The sequence below is a fragment of the Schistosoma mansoni genome, chromosome 1 (genome assembly GCF_000237925.1).
Source record: "Schistosoma mansoni strain Puerto Rico chromosome 1, complete genome".
In the NCBI taxonomy this organism is placed as follows: Eukaryota; Metazoa; Platyhelminthes; class Trematoda; order Strigeidida; family Schistosomatidae; genus Schistosoma; species Schistosoma mansoni.
In genome coordinates, this window is record NC_031495.1 from 45,050,883 (window position 1) to 45,067,385 (window position 16,503).

A 16,503-nucleotide genomic window follows, 5' to 3' on the forward strand; every position below is an offset into this window, starting at 1 on the left:
TCAGCAAAGATGAATAGTTGCTAGCAGTGGAATCCAGTTTGACACGCGTTTCATCCTATTTGGGACTCGTCAGCTGGATGTACCTGCATCTCAGAGTTGATGTTCATTCTGGGACTCGGACCTAGTACCCTCGCTTCAAACGCGCGTCCTGGATTCCACTGCTAGCCACTATCCATCTCTGAAGATGAGAATAATTATGATAAATAAAGAGTCTGAATCAACTTTTTCAGTACACAAGGAGTAGGTTTATTGATATTCATACATTTGGTTTTTGTTGTGTGTGAACGGTGGAGTTTGGAAATGGAGACAATTTCAAATGAATTCTATAAATAAACTTGAGAGACAAATTTTCATCGATATAATAGCTTCCTATTGTTCTCTTTTCTCTTTTAACCAACCAAAAAGAACAACTTAAATTCATTTAGTATTGTTTGGCCGAGTGGATAACGCGATGGCGTTTGAAGCGAAAGGTACTGGGTTCGAGTCCCAGAGTGGACATCAACTCTGAGATGCAGGTACATCCAGCTGACGGGTCCCAAATAGGACGAAACGCACGTCCTGGATTCCACTGCTGCCACTATCCATCTTTGCTTACAAAAAGAATAACATTACGAAATATGCTTAGTTGTACATCCAATATAATTTGCTCTATAAGAGCTGATGGACTGGAAAACACATATAGAGGCCTAAGAACTAGAGCAGTTTATCTTTATTTTATGAATTCACTGTTGGCTGGGTAAAGAAAGAGGGAAATAATTCAATTGTCAGCTCTGTGGCTTATATTATCCGTCATAACTTGCTCGCTATATCACTTGTGAACCGTAATTTCAGGAATAAAGATCTCTTTGGTGCTGTCGCTGGTTTGACTTTAGGTTATGTTATATAGTCATTAAACCAAAATACAATCATTTATACGGTAATTATTACACAAACTAGTACCACATATAAGGGAAAATACATAGAGTTAGGGTATAGATATACACACCGAATATAGTTCTCCATGATTGATACAAGAAATACGATTGTCACATTGAACGAAAGTGCACATTTGTTATACTTAACGAAATGTATACTGAATTGATACAAAATAAATAATGACTTTAAAATGTTACACTGAACCAGTTCATACCTCTCACTCCGACTGATATTCATAACATACTGATACAAAAATGTTGACCTAACTATTCTTTTTATTCCGTTAAATAATGTCTCTATCATCCCTGGAAATATGTTCATTCAATGAACAGTTCTTCCATTTAAATTCATTTTAGTATTGTTTGTTTGAATCTTCCCATCGATGTATTAGGACTGCAACTGGTCAGTCTCTAATTGGCATATGTGCATACTGTGGTTATTGTCTCGATATAGCCTTAATTCACAAGCATGGTAAGCAAAGATGAATAGTGGTTAGCAGTGGAATCCAGTTTGACGAGCGTTTCGTCCTATTTGGGACTTTTCAGCTGGATGTACCTGCATCTGAGTTGATGTTCACTCTGGGACTCTTACCCATTACCTTTCGCTTCAAACGCCACTCGTTTGTGCGATGGGGTGAAGGCGATACGCACAGTAGGCACATATGCCAATTAGAGACTGACCAGTTGCAGTCCTAATACATCGATGGGAAGATTCAAACAAACAATACTAAAATGAATTTAAACTTCACCCCATCACATAATCAAGTGGTTATCAGGACTCGGTGGCCGAGTGGATAACGCGATGGCGTTTGAAGCGAACGGTACTGGGTAAGAGTCCCAAAGTGAACATCAACTCTGAGATGCAGGTACATCCAGCTGACGAGTCCCGAATAGGACGAAACGCGCGTCAAACTGGATTCCACTACTAGTCACTGTCCATCACTGCTTAAAATCCTTTCATTTTATTGAAAGTAACATAGATTTTTGAAAACTTACAATAAAAAGACGATTACTTGATTGGCTATTTAAGAGAGTAACCGTATTTATCAGAACATCCGAAACCTTCCTTTTTAGTTGATTAAATTTCTATAGCCATGTTGTATGACGAGGTTGGAATTAAAACAATGAAATATACAAACAGGTAGATCATTAACATAGATCAAAATTTTCATAGAATGCTGTAAATAAATCTTCTCTCTAAGTTGAATATTAACTTTTCACTTCTTATAATTCACTGTAATTCACTAACTTAACTCTATTTTATGTAAGCGAGTACTGGACGGACATTTCGTCCCAGTACGGGACTCCTCAGCAGTGCTCATTCACGATCCAGCCTGTTGATATTCGAACCCAGAACCTATCGATCTCTCACGCTCACACTTAACCGATAGGTCCTGGGTTCGAATCTTAAGAGGTGGAATCATGGATGCGCACTGCTGAAGAGTCCCATACTAGGACGAAACAGTTATCCAGTGCTTCCCGGTTTTCCATGGTGGTCTAGCACTCATGAATTCAACTATTAAAGTTTAATTTTTGATTGCCAAATTGGATAGTGAACAAAATGAATACTATAAGAATTATTTATATTTAGATCGATACCAGTATATGTTGATGTTCAGATCCAATGAGTCGTTGTCATACACACGTATACGTATCGAGTATTGATTAGCTAGGGACATAACTGTTATTTTATTCCTTATCATTGCGATTATGTTTGTATGTCTACTATGCATAACTGACATGTCAGTTAATGTGTTGTAACATTGGATTCGTTATTTCTCTGACCCAAGTTAGTAGTGTATATATTCTCATGTACATATATCAGGTCATCTATCATCAGCTTAATCAGTTACTAACCTACAACACAAATTCATAATCAATCAGTAGTGAGTATTTTTGAATGATTTTAAAAAAACAAACATGAATTTTAAATTTACTTGGTATTGTTTGTTTGAATCTTCCCATTGATGTTTAAGACTGCAATTGATCAGTCTCTTATTGACATATGTGTATACCGTGCGTATTGTCTCGATATTGCCTTAATTTACAAGCATTATAAGCAATGATGGATGGTGGCTAGCAGTGGAATCCAGTTTGACGCGCGTTTCGTCTTATTAGGGACTCGTCAGCTGGATGTACCTGCATCTCAGAGTTGATGCTGATTCTGAGACTCGAACACAATATCTTTCGCTTCAAACACCATCGCGTTATCCACTCAGCTACTGAGTCCTGTCTAGTTGTAACAACTTCATCGGTCTTAAATGATGAGTTTTATTCACACATGGGATAATAATAATAATGATAGCAATAATTTATTAACAAATGACTTATTTTGAGTAAAGGACACAATTTTCTTTGAACTTCCATCTCGTCATCAACTTCACCTAATCTACTGATGTAGTTTTATGAAAACTCCATAAGTTCAATGTGATTTTATTCACAAATAGAAATCAGTTACATAGTATAAGGTAACACTTCTCTATAGGTACTTCTCTATAGTTTTAGACTAATTAACTATTCCACACTATTTCTTCAGTTATCTTTACCTACAAATTAAGAAATTCATGTGTATTTTGGAATTACTATCATGAGTATATTCATAATAAGCACTAAGTGAGTGAGTTCAAAAGAAGCTGAATATTAACATTTAGTGGGTTGATTTGTATAAAGTTTGTAGAATGTAAGTAGCTAGTTGTTATTTCAGTGTTTCTGAATATGTTGGCGAGCATTTATATCAGGTCTTAACTGATCACAACTTCACCTATCATCAGGTCAATTATGCTGGTTAGATAGAGAACTAGAAGAAAATGGAAAATCGATTTACAGAACTGAATGTTTGTTGATCGCTGTGACTGGAATATGTGCAACTTATACCAAACCACCGCTTAATTCAAAGTGTAATAATGATCAAAGTAGAAGTTTGTTGGAAAAAAATAAAGTAAGCGCAGACCATCATGTAACTCATGTTCTTGAGGTCATTGATTGATAATTTGAGCTATGTTGGTGAATCCAGACTACGTGGTTGAGATCTGAGTTATAAGCATGATCAGTTGTTGGAGATGTTTGGTGACATGATTCGGGATCAATTGGAATGACTTCGATTTATTCACCGCTTATTTTGTTATGCTGATATTGTATGCCAAGTTACGTATATTAACTCCAACTCCCCTAGGTAGACTTTCCGTGTCCACCAACCCGGTTAAAGCACCGAACATTCGCTTTTCGTCCTCTCAATTTTGTAAACAACACCCGCGTCACAAGAAGGCAGTAGGAATTCTGTGGAAGTGGCTGTATACGCGTGGCCGTATGAGAGCATTTCGATAGGGAGAGTGAGCTCTCTTCACCCTCAGCCGCACCAGGGCATTCCGATAACGCTTTTTATACGTTATGCAATCAATCATGTTTTAAAAATTGTTGGTAACATGTTCAACATGATTGATACGTTTCAATGATTTAATAATAAACACAACATTGTAATTGAAAAAAATAGATTCTGTTTCTATGTTATCGGTTAAATGAAGACAGAAATGTTGCCTCGAGTCATTTGAACAAGTAATAATGTCTTTGTTTTTTTATTAATGAACATTGATACTTTACCTAAGAGTACTACTGAATAACGTGGATTAAGTAGTTTATCTTTATAATTATTCAGTGATCGATTAGTCTATAAAATTCACTTGGCATCACTGTAAAGGGTTGTATTACTTTAGAGATGAAAAAGTTTCAGATTATGAGTTTAGATTGTTAAAGTAACTGTGTACCTTTTCCATAAGTCATAATTAGGTACAATTAATCACTGGTATGTATCGCAGTATCTTAGTGATTGGTAGAAGGTTTGATTTCCGTTTCACTCTACAAAAGCGTTTGCAACTATATAACATCACTAACTAACAAAAAGAAATTGTATGGATTAAGGCCAGTTAGAGTATGGAAGTATAGATGGTAGATGAATCATTGTATCAATCAACAGTATTACAATAAGCGACAATGAAGATGTAATGTAAAAGTCTTCTGAAAATTATTCTTCTCCTAGACACGTTGTGCAGATGGTGACGAGATATGTGAGTCGTATTTCTAAATTATGTCAATCAAATATAATCAGTGCACTTTCATCAAGTCACATGTTTACGAGTTGTTCCAAATGATTATTTATTTACAAACGATTAATCTTGATTTTGGTTGTATATACGTATTCTTACAGATACCAGATGATGTCAACGTATTGGACAATGAATCATACACACCGGTTACATCTTCAATAATGACAATACCTTACAATTTAAATCTAAACTGGGTATCACCAATTATCACTGCTTTATCTATGTCGGCAAGTCCATCCATTTTAAATTTAACCTCAGATTTATCACATTCAATATCATCTTCACAAATAGTAACTTCATCATCATCACCATCATCATTATTAATGTCTTGTTTTCCACAAATAGCGACAAAAGTAAGAGCTTCATCATGTTTCCCACTTGGACGTCAATTAGACAATGTATCATTGTTATCGCCTACTTACCCACAGACAAATATAAATGCTGACAATTTGATCAATCATGATCAAGATGATGATAAACCGTTAGATTTAACTTTGAAATCATTCACAACAGTAAAATCAAGTGAATTGACTGAAAAAAAGTTGGATAATGAAAATTCTAAGATTCCTTGTAGACGAAAATCAAGTAGAACACATACACAAACAAAGACAGCATCGTCTACAACTACGAAGACAACAAAAAAATCAGAAAAACTCAATCAATCAAATCAAGACACTCAAACGAATCGTCAAGTTGAAATTATTCAACAGTCAGAAAGTATCACATCCTCATCTACAAATAATATAAATGGGATAGAATTATGTCAGAATAACTGGATTGGAGATATTCAAGACTTAATACAAACAAATGAATCTGATCAGAAACGTCCAAGATCAACATCTAGTCGCAGACCATTTAAAGCATTTGGTAATACAGTTCCATCAATTTCTACAGAAATTTTATTGAAATCATCCAAACTTATTGATCCTTTATTACTGGTGAATACTATTGATAAATCAGAAAAGGATAATGATTCTAAATCTATAGAACATACTGAACAGAAAACTACATCAATTACACCGCCTCATTCACCAACACCAATGATTTTTATTCCTACAACAAATGGGAATAATTCCAGACGTAAACCAATTGTTAAAATAAAATCACGTAGATCACAAAGTGCTTCACCATTAAATCAAATTGAAAATATTAATGACAATAATAAAACGACAACAGTTGACAAGGCATTATCTACAACAAAATCTTTGGAAACTCTTTGCAAACATGACAAATCTGTTGTTTTACTCCCAACAACAACAACAACGACGACAACAACAACGGCACAATCAGTCAGATCTATTTCATCAACACCTAGTTGTTATTCTAGTTATTCTGAATTAATCGATGCCAATAATAATAATAATAATAATAATAACAGTACTGCTAATAATAATAATGATTCAACAAATATTATACACACTGATTGTAATCCACGTATGAGACGTTTTCCAGAAATGACACCATCTGAAGTAAAAGATAAAGCTTACTGGGAGAAAAGAGTTAAAAATAATGAAGCAGCAAGACGTTCACGTAGAGCTAGAAAAACTAAAGAATTAAGTTTAAAAAAATATGCTGATAATTTAGAAAAAGTTAATTTAAAATTAATTGAAGAAATTGATTTATTAAAACAAGAAATTTTACATTTAAAAGCTGAAAAAAATAAAGAAAAACTTACTTAGTAACTAAATGCTTCAGTTTTTTTTAATTTTTTTCTTTTTAGAATAAAAAAAACAAAAACAAACTCAAATGTGTATATACCCAAAAATTTTTTTCTTTTTTTCTTATCAAAAATAAAAAAAATATTTTTTTTGTTTTGAATAGTTTCTTCATCAATCATTAAGAGATATTGAATATCTTAATAGGATATAGAATTATTAATAAGCAGAGATGGATAGTGGATAGTGGCTAGCAGTGAAATCCAAGACGCGCGTTTCGTCCTATTTGGGACTCGTCAGTTGGATGTGCCTGCATCTCAGAGTTGATGTTCACTCTGGGACTCGAACCTAGTACCTTCGCTTCAAACGCCATCGCGTTATCCACTTGGCCACTGAGTCCTGATAGCCACTTGCTTGTGCAATGGGGTGATATTGAAACTTACTTAGTATTGTTTGTTTGAATCTCCCCATCGATGTGTTAGGACTGCAACTGGTCAGTCTCTAATTGGCATATGTGCATACTGTGCGTATTGCATACATCCAGCTGACGAGTTCCAAATAGGACGAAACGCGCGTCAAACTGGATTCTACTGCTAGCCACTATCCATCTCTGCTTATAATCCTTGTGAATTAAGGCTATATCGAGGCAATACGCACAGTATGCACATATGCCAATTAGAGACTGACCAGTTGCAGTCCTAACACACATCGATGGGAAGATTCAAACAAACAATACTAAGTAAATAATAGTCATAGCTAAAAAAACATTAAAAACTATTCTAGATTCTATAATTTTTAAGTTTTAAACCATAAAACTGAACTTTTTTATCAAATTGAACTCATTGTCAAATCACTAGTATCCATAGTAGGCAACTAAAGGTGATATAAAGATTCAGTTTATAAACATTTTGCAAATTTATCCACTAGGGCTACTAAGAATTCTGACAAAGATTTAAAATAAAATGATAATGTAATTCATTTTCCAAGTATGTCTTAGTCTACGAAGGGTTATAATACTATCCGATTGGCAAAACTAAAGCGGGTCTCAGGATGCCCGATAACTATGTTAGTTTCGGACGCTTTTCGTTCCCTAAGGATCCTACAGACCATGTGCACTATCGTTTTGAAACAAGGTTTTTCCAACTTCCTTTGGTGTATCCTCAGTATCCATCAATTCGGTTTAAGCGTTGCGCATTCGCTTTACAGCAGCCCATTTATGCGAACCGCATCTATCACCTGAAGTTAATTAGTCAGAGGTTTCAAATACTAGGTCATATGGAAATATTTTCAGAGGAGAAACGAACTCTCTGTTGTATCCTAACGAAGAATAAATAAATGGCAACTACTAGGAATTATTTATGGATTGTTGTTACATATATTCTTATTGGATAACTAATAAGTAACTATATTATATGTATTCCCTTTATTATAAGCTTCCATTTGACGTACTGACTACTAACTATTATACGATTAAACATTCTTAACCTATTCCCGATTTATTAGTTACAGTCCTTCACACTCGCAGTCACTTTTGGCTTGTGTTTTCTATTTTATGACTTACTTGTATATCAACTGCGTATGTCTGAAATAAATTATTCATACAATGGAAGCTGAGATTGTGTTCTGGACTTAACAGGCAGGGTAAGAAGAACCAATAAGGACTAAAAGTTGACTCTAGGCTACTCGTACTGGTTAACGCACCATTGGTTTAACACAGCCTCAAGGTCATGCAGGTCAGTGTTCTAATTGGAGATTTAGTCACGTGATAGTTGACAGGGCACACGACATAACACTCTCCTTACCTTCCGGAATACCATGACATCTGAGAGAAGTTTATAACATGGCTCTTTGGTATGAAAGAAAACTGTATGGGACTGGCACATGTCAGTCTATAGTGACTCCCTTATCATGGTCTTGAACATCTTGGAACTCAGTACCTTGAAAAGTTATCAGATATGGCTTAGAACAAAAGTAGGTGGCGATCCAGTTACAATTTCCTTTTACATTGTTAATTGAAAGTCCATTGGAAAAACCAGGAATAACAAGTTATCATGATAACACAGCAGACCAGCTGAAGCACTGAAGCCAAATAGAGGTAACTTCAAAGACGCTCCGTCCTCTTCATGAAAATTTGGGATAAAGATCAAGTTCTAACGGACTATAAGGAAGGATACCTAATCAGGATATCACAAGGAGATCTTAGCTGAGAGAAGGATCACGCTACTGTCAGTACCAGACTGTTTTTAACAGTGCTGCTATGACAAATGAAAGATTCAGTAGACATTCAACTTCTAGATCAGCTATAGTAAGGGTAGTTAGTGTACCAACTACATAACGACATTGTGAATCATGGTTGAACAACCCATGGAATAAGATTCACCAGCACATGTCAACTTACTTGACTATGAGAAGGCATGCGGCAGCGTGGACCACTTTGCGAAACTGTAATGGTTGGTAATATGTCAAGCCCATATAGGTCGTTCTAGCTTCTCGATAGGCCAATTAATTCATTCTTAAGCCAAATTTTGACCTCGTTGATTATTCGTTTATTAACCCCGACTTTTTATATGATCGTATGTATGTTAATTGCTTGCCCTATTCATTACGTGTCTGTAACTTAATTTTGGTCTGACTATAGATATTGATTTACGCTTGGTTAAATCGAATTGGCTCACACTCCGTCTCCGTTGAGCGTCGGTTCGTTTTGCATTTTCATAACGACATTCTCCATTTCGTTTCTTTGATTGTCTATCTGGATCAATGAGTGTACGAAATATACGAATCTAAACTCTGTTCTCGTATTTGTATAATTTTATTCCGTTATTCTCTAACGCGAATTAAATTGATAACTATATACGAGGGTCGATTGCATGTATACCACGACAACGATTATCATATGATCTAACTGGAGATAGATAAAGGGCAGCTACAAAACACTCTTTGACATTATGAGTATCCGAGAAAATCGTCATCGTACGCAGTTCCTACGACGGACTGAGTTGCGAGGTTGTGAGTGTGAGGAATCCCACAGATCAATTTCAGATGAAGATTGGTGCTAGACAAAGGTGACTGTTCTCAACTTCTTTTCTTCCAGTGGTTGACTGGATTATGAAGACTTCCACATAACAGAAGCACGGACTGCAGTGGACATTTTAGATGACACGGACCTACTGTATACTAGATAGGTGCGGATAAAGTGAGTGTAGAGGCGGCTTCCTCAAGACTATGCCTTAACATTCACAAAAGGAAAAGCAAAATTCTGGAGTACAATGGAGTCATCACCAACCGAACCACACTTGATCTCGATATCACGCAATTGGGAGGTATCATTGACAAATGAGGGGGATCTGATGAACTTAAGGCATGAATTGAGGAAGTGAGGGCAGGATTCCCACACATAGAACTAAAAACGACTGTCAGCAAATACCAAAGTTAGGATTTTCAACACTAACATTAAAAAAACTACGAGGCCGAAACTTTAAAAACTACCATCAATGTTATATCTAGAGCTTAGATTCTTGCTATGCGGCGTACTACTAGACTACTTGAACGATCGAACCCGCAACGTCGCAAGTGAAGACAGAAAACTAGTAAGTAGGAATGCTATTTCCAACACAATGTCAAATGTAGTACAAAAAATCTCATGTATCTATAGTTTTTGGCTGAAAGTAAATCATCATTTCGGACAGCCAATAGGCACATAGGGGATCCTTCTTATTCATCCAATAGGGAAGCTGCACGTTGACATTCTAGAGTGTTCCTCCAGCGGTGACTGGATGGAATGTTTTCAGCTCTTTCTGGGCTTCTTGAGTTTGCTAACGAGCCATCCTTACACCTCCCCCATTTGAAGTCCGTTACATATGACTTTTTTTGGATCTACTTGAAACATTGTTGCCGCTCTCCTTTTTCTGTTCAGCACTCTTATCGGCTGTGCAATTTCACTTTCAAATCGTTGGTTGTGACCTTCTTTTCTGCGCTGAATCCACCGGTAATTGGAACGGTCGTCATGTATCTACTGTCGCTGTCCTGTGATCCTTTCTAATCTGATCAATATGTCTGATACATATTCCGTCACTGCGGACTAAATCAAGTACCTTCCCAATACGCCGTTCTATGACCCCTCGTTTCCATTTCGACCACCTTGATACCACTTTATAAACACTTTCTCACCTACCTTCAAGCTGCGGGTGCCCGTTCGATACTCGTGTACAGGTTTTCTTGGGTGGTAGTATTCTGTCAAATATTGTCCGGATTTTCCTCCCAAACATAAATTCTGCTGGTGAATTCCTTCTGGCACCACCGGGTTAGGCGTGACTCTGTAGGTCATTAGGAATCTCCTGACCACCTGTACCGGATTACCCTCTCTTTCCCCCTTAACCAAAGCTCTTTTAATCGTATCCACAAACCTATCAGCTTGTCTGTTTGATTGGGGATAGTATGGAGAAGACTGAAGGTGTCGTATACCATTTTCACTGCAAAAGCGTTTGAAAGTTGACAACAGAAATTGGGTGCCATTGTCTGTTACTAAGATTTCTGGGACGCCGAAACAAGAGAATAGACCTGATAATTTGAAAATTGTGTTCTCTGACGTTGTATTTTTCATTTCTTATACTTCCGGCCACTTTGTGTAGGCGTCCACAATAACTAGAAAGTTCCTGCCTTGTATCGAGCCGGCGAAATCAGCGTGTAATCTTTGCCAGGGCCCATCTGGTTTCGGCCATCCTTGTGGTTTTACCTTCGCTGGGTTCTTTGCCACTTCTTGGCATGATTCGCAGCTGTGGCACAATTGTTCTATATCTTGGTCCATCGAAGGCCAGTACGCATAACTTCGTGCCAGTGACTTCATTTCGCTCATTCCAGGGTGCCCGGTATGGGACTGTTTGAGTACTCATCGTCGGAGAGTGCTGTAGATAACTATGCAGTAGCCAAACATTATACAGGTATTGATAATTGTGATAGATTCTCGTCGACGGAAGTATTGTGAAATCGCTCCTTGGAGTCATCTTGAACGCCACTTATTGAGTAGAAGACGGCGGATAGTCTTCGAGATAATATCTTCTTTGCTTGCTTCTTTAGTATTTTCAAATGTAATCGGCAGGCCAGCGATCGTGTCTGCTAACACAGCGTCAAATTCAGCTTCTACGGTGGCAACAAGCACGTCTTCTTCTTGTTTTGCATGGGATTCAATCAACCTTGAGAGGGCATCAGCTTGTCCGAAATCCGTCGTAGGGTGGTACCTAGTCTTGAAATCATACCCCAGAAGCGTTGTTGCCCATCTCTGTAAGCGGTTTGCTGTATAGACAGGAATACATTTCTTGGACCCAAAGACTGTCGGTAACGGTTTGTGGTCTGATAATAACGTAAACTGCTCGCCAAACAGCATCTTGTGGAACTTTCTAACCGCAAAGATAATGGCTAGTGCCTCTTTCTCTATCTGACTGTAATTCCTTTCTGTCATTGTCAGTGATCTGGTCGCGTGGGAAATGGCTTTCTCAGACAGATCAGGGTAGATGTGTGAGATCACTGCTCCTATTCCATAGTTTGATGTGTCTGCTGCATGTACAATAAGGAGTGCTGGATCATAGTGTGCAAGTAGTAGGTTTGATGAGAGCAGCTTTTTCAATTTTGAAAATGCATCCGGACATTCTATTGACCAGACACATTTGGTATCCTTCTTTCGTAAATTATTCAACGGTGCCCGCCAACGATGCAGATCCGGGTGAAAAACACCATAATGACTAATCATTCCCAAGAAGGAACGCAGAGTTGTTACATCAGTTGGTGAAGGCGTTGTCTTAATCGCGTTAACGTTTTCTGGGTCAGGTTTCCTTCCGTCCTTGTCAATTATAAATCCCAAATAATGTACCTGCTCCATGTAGAAATTGCATTTTTCAGCACGCGATCTGAACCCATAATCTGCTATCCTTTTCAGGACCATATCCAGCTTTTTGTCTACGTCCGCGTAATCTGTACCCGTAATAAGTATATCATCCAAATAAGCAGCAGTACCAGGAATCGCCTGTAACATGGTGTCCATAACTTGTTGGAAGACTGAAAGTGCTGTCTTTACTCCAAAGGGAAGTCTGTTATATCGGAACAAACCTTTATGCGTGTTTATCGTTAAATAATGCTTGCACTCTTCAGCAACTGGAATATGTAAATAAGCTTCTGATAAATGCAATTTTGCAAAATACTTTCCCCCATTCAGTTTCGCAAATAAGTCTTCCGACACTGGTAATGGAGACTGATGTGCCTCAAGTGCATCGTTTAGTCCTGTCGAATAATCTGCACATAGCCGGATGCTTCCGTTAAGTTTCTTAACGATCACTATTGGTGCTGCCCAATCAGAAAAATTTACTGGTTCCATGGTTCCGCTTCTTTGTAGTCTCTCTAATTCTTGCTCAACAATTGGTAGAGCTGAGTAGGTTACAGGACGTTTACGTCTTAACACTGGTCTGGCTCCCGGCTTTACGGTTAGTAATGTTTCACCTTCCTGCATTCCCCCAGTTCTTCTGTGAACACTTGACTATGTTTCTGGAGGACCATATTTCTCAGGTTTCGCTCAGTGGGTACGTCAGATCTCACCCGACTACATATATGATTAATTGGCTGGTTAGCCAGCTGTGGCATTTCTATTAAGTCAAGACCAAGCAAATCTAGTCCTGGACTTTCTGTGAGATATACTTTGGCATTCTTCTGTACATTACCTTTTTTAACTGGGCAGCAAAAATATTTAACTTCCCTCCAGATTCACTATGGGCTAACTGAGTTGTTGGGAGCGCCAAGGGTTTGCCAATATGACTCCATGTTTTTCGGCTGATGAGTGAAATGTCTGAAGTAGTGTCGAGCTGCAGACGGGCATGGCGTCCATTAATCTCTAAAGTCACATATTTCCTTCAGTTATGTTCTGTTCTAGTATGTGCCGCCATTAGTCTATTAGTTGATGAGTAATGTTTATGTCTCCGGTAATGAACACGTGGTGCACGACGGTGCATCTTCTTCTTACATGTTTCTTTGCGTCATTTGGGCTGATATTTAGTGCACCGGTAGTTTCTGGATGGGCAGAACCTTTTGTAATGCAACTCTCCGCAAAACCAACATGCGGATGGAGGATTCCTATTGGTTGTGTTCTGCTTTTACATATAGGAATCTTTCTTACCACTTACTGTCTGTACACGAGGAAGTCGACCATTATTTTTTTTACCATTGAGGCGTCATGTTTCAAGTTCACCAAACGCTGACGCTCAGTAGTCACCTTTTGAATGGTGATATTTGAACACTGTCCAGTTTTACTCAAAATCCTGGTTCTAATGTCAGCATCTTCTGGAGACTGTAAGCTGCACAGAAAAACAAGACTTTTGAATTGATTTCCTGTCATTGCTGACAATTTAAAACGCTCACATTCGCGATTTACTATGCTGGCATGTTGCACCCAGTCACCGTTGCCAGCTTTTACTATATTCAGGCACTAACACCGTATATTAAATAAGGAAGACTGTTCACCGAAGATTTGCGACAAAACATTAACTGTTGCTTCGAATGAAAGGTCTCTTGCGTGCGTCGGCAAAATGAAATTGGTGTATCGTTCATGTTCAATAGTCTCCAGCCTTCGTAGCAGTACTCTGACCTTGGCAGCATCATCAAACGTTTCTAGGTCTACGTTAAATACATCTTCATATTTCTTGTACCAGGATTCGAATGTTACGCCAGTTAAACCATCAAAACGAAATTCATGAATGGAATCGATGATATAATCAGCATAAGACTTAGAAGAACCATCTGTAAGTTCATTTTTGTTGAGGTTCATTTGCTGGGTCAGTGTTTCAAGAATACGCATCTGAAGCTGTTTCAAACGTTTTTCGTGGCGCTCTAGAAAAGTTTCAAGTCGATCAAAGGTAGACATTTTGATAAATTAACCCCATCGCCAGTTGTTATATCTAGAGCTTAGATTCTTGCTATGCGGCGTACTACTAGACTACTTGAACGATCGAACCCGCAACGTCGCAAGTGAAGACAGAAAACTAGTAAGTAGGAATGCTATTTCCAACACAATGTCAAATGTAGTACAAAAAATCTCATGTATCTATAGTTTTTGGCTGAAAGTAAATCATCATTTCGGACAGCCAATAGGCACATAGGGGATCCTTCTTATTCATCCAATAGGGAAGCTGCACGTTGACATTCTAGAGTGTTCCTCCAGCGGTGACTGGATGGAATGTTTTCAGCTCTTTCTGGGCTTCTTGAGTTTGCTAACGAGCCATCCTTACAATCAATATCACCAAAAACGTACCGGGATTTAGAAACAAATGCCTACGCAACATATTAAAGATTATCACCAACGATCTACTATGGAAGAGAAGACGAGCTGCTCATTGTGGTAGTCAAGAAAAGACATTGAGGTGGATGAGACGCTTTAAGGAAACCATAAAACTGCATCATAAGACAAGTCAGTCGGTCAGCTACAACGTAAGACCAAGCAAATATATACATCAGTCCAAGTTGCCATACCTCATTAGCACAACAAGATGAACACCGAATTCATGGAAGTAGTTACTTCACTGGTAGTAGTATATAAAAGAAAGATTGTGTATAATGATATAGTACAGGAAGAAGGATATGAAGCAATTTTAATCTCAGTTTAATGGAAGACAAAGAGTGTATACACCTACACCATTGTGACCAATTGTCTGCCATGCCACTCAGAGTCTCCAACCATTGGTTACGGTAGTCACGCAGAACGCAACCAAGTAGTCTGCATCTACCAACATGGCTCAGATCAGAAGTTATTAACTTCAAACACTGATGCCACGTTTCGGTTTGGCCGCCCTAACTTTCTTCCAACCATCTCCAACACTAGTCACCATTGAGCGTCGTGGTAATCGATGTTCAGGCATACGTAACACGTGGCCCAACCATCTCAGTCAATGAAGATTCACAACTTAATCAACTGATTTACTATTATTCTCTAATACCCTGCATCTAACCTCACTATTACTTACCCGGTGATCCCAGCAGATGTGAGAAATATTTTCAAGACATCTGTGCTCAAATACTAGTAACTTGCGAGTATCTTCTACTTTTAATGGCCACGTTTCGCAGCCGTAAAGTAGAACAGAGCAAACTGCTGTGCAGTATGCTCGTTCCTTAATTCATGGACGGATATCTCAACTTCACTATAAGTGACGAAAAGTGACAAAAGCTAAATGAGCTTTATAAATCCGTGCTGAGATTTCGTTAGGCACCAAACCCATCAGGGCTGACCAAACAAAGCCTAACTCGGAATCCTCATGGTAAAGTGAAAAGAGACAGACAAAAGGACATCAATAGTGCAAGGCGACGACTAGAAAGGATATAGTTGCTCCGAAATCCTTGGTCAGCGACCATACGCATCAAGAGGGATAATAAACTTAAGTAAGTTATTTAATTTAACAAACAATACATTCAATTTGGACGAAAATGCGCAACTTTTCAAAATGAAATAAGTGTTCTTTTTTTCTGGTTAAAAAAAACGGAGTCAGTAGTCAACCTTCCTGTGTGAAAAAAACATGAATATGTAATATAAAGCTGATATTAGTAAGCAGAGATGGATAGTGGCTAGCAGTGGAATCCAGTTTGACGCGCGTTTCGTCCTATTTGGGACTCGTCAGTTGGATGTACCTGAATCGATGGGAAGATTCAAACAAACAATACGAATTGAATTTAAAGTTCATATTATTATTATTATTAATCAATACAGATAATTGGGATAAGATAAATAATAGTTGAACAAAAAAAATAAATAAAACCTGAAGATCATTTAATATTATCATTTAGTAATAATAATAATGATATTGA

General features: G+C 37.8%; 1 protein-coding gene and 1 non-coding gene across 2 annotated transcripts in view; both read left to right on the plus strand.

Moving 5' to 3' along the window:
• Smp_164180 (putative par domain protein) overlaps window positions 1-6,693 on the plus strand; it is a gene marked incomplete at both ends in the record, with an annotated part of 17,576 nt that extends 10,883 nt beyond the window's left edge. The window contains 3 exons of the mRNA XM_018794567.1: window positions 5,116-5,304; window positions 5,443-6,133; window positions 6,467-6,693. Coding sequence (XP_018648967.1) covers window positions 5,116-5,304; window positions 5,443-6,133; window positions 6,467-6,693 — 1,107 coding nt within the window. The remainder of the gene's footprint in view (window positions 1-5,115; window positions 5,305-5,442; window positions 6,134-6,466) is intronic.
• On the plus strand, window positions 426-498 carry Smp_tRNA_01437_Pseudo_TTG.1.1. The gene has a single exon. It is a non-coding gene (tRNA).
• Window positions 6,694-16,503: the final 9,810 nt, after the last annotated feature.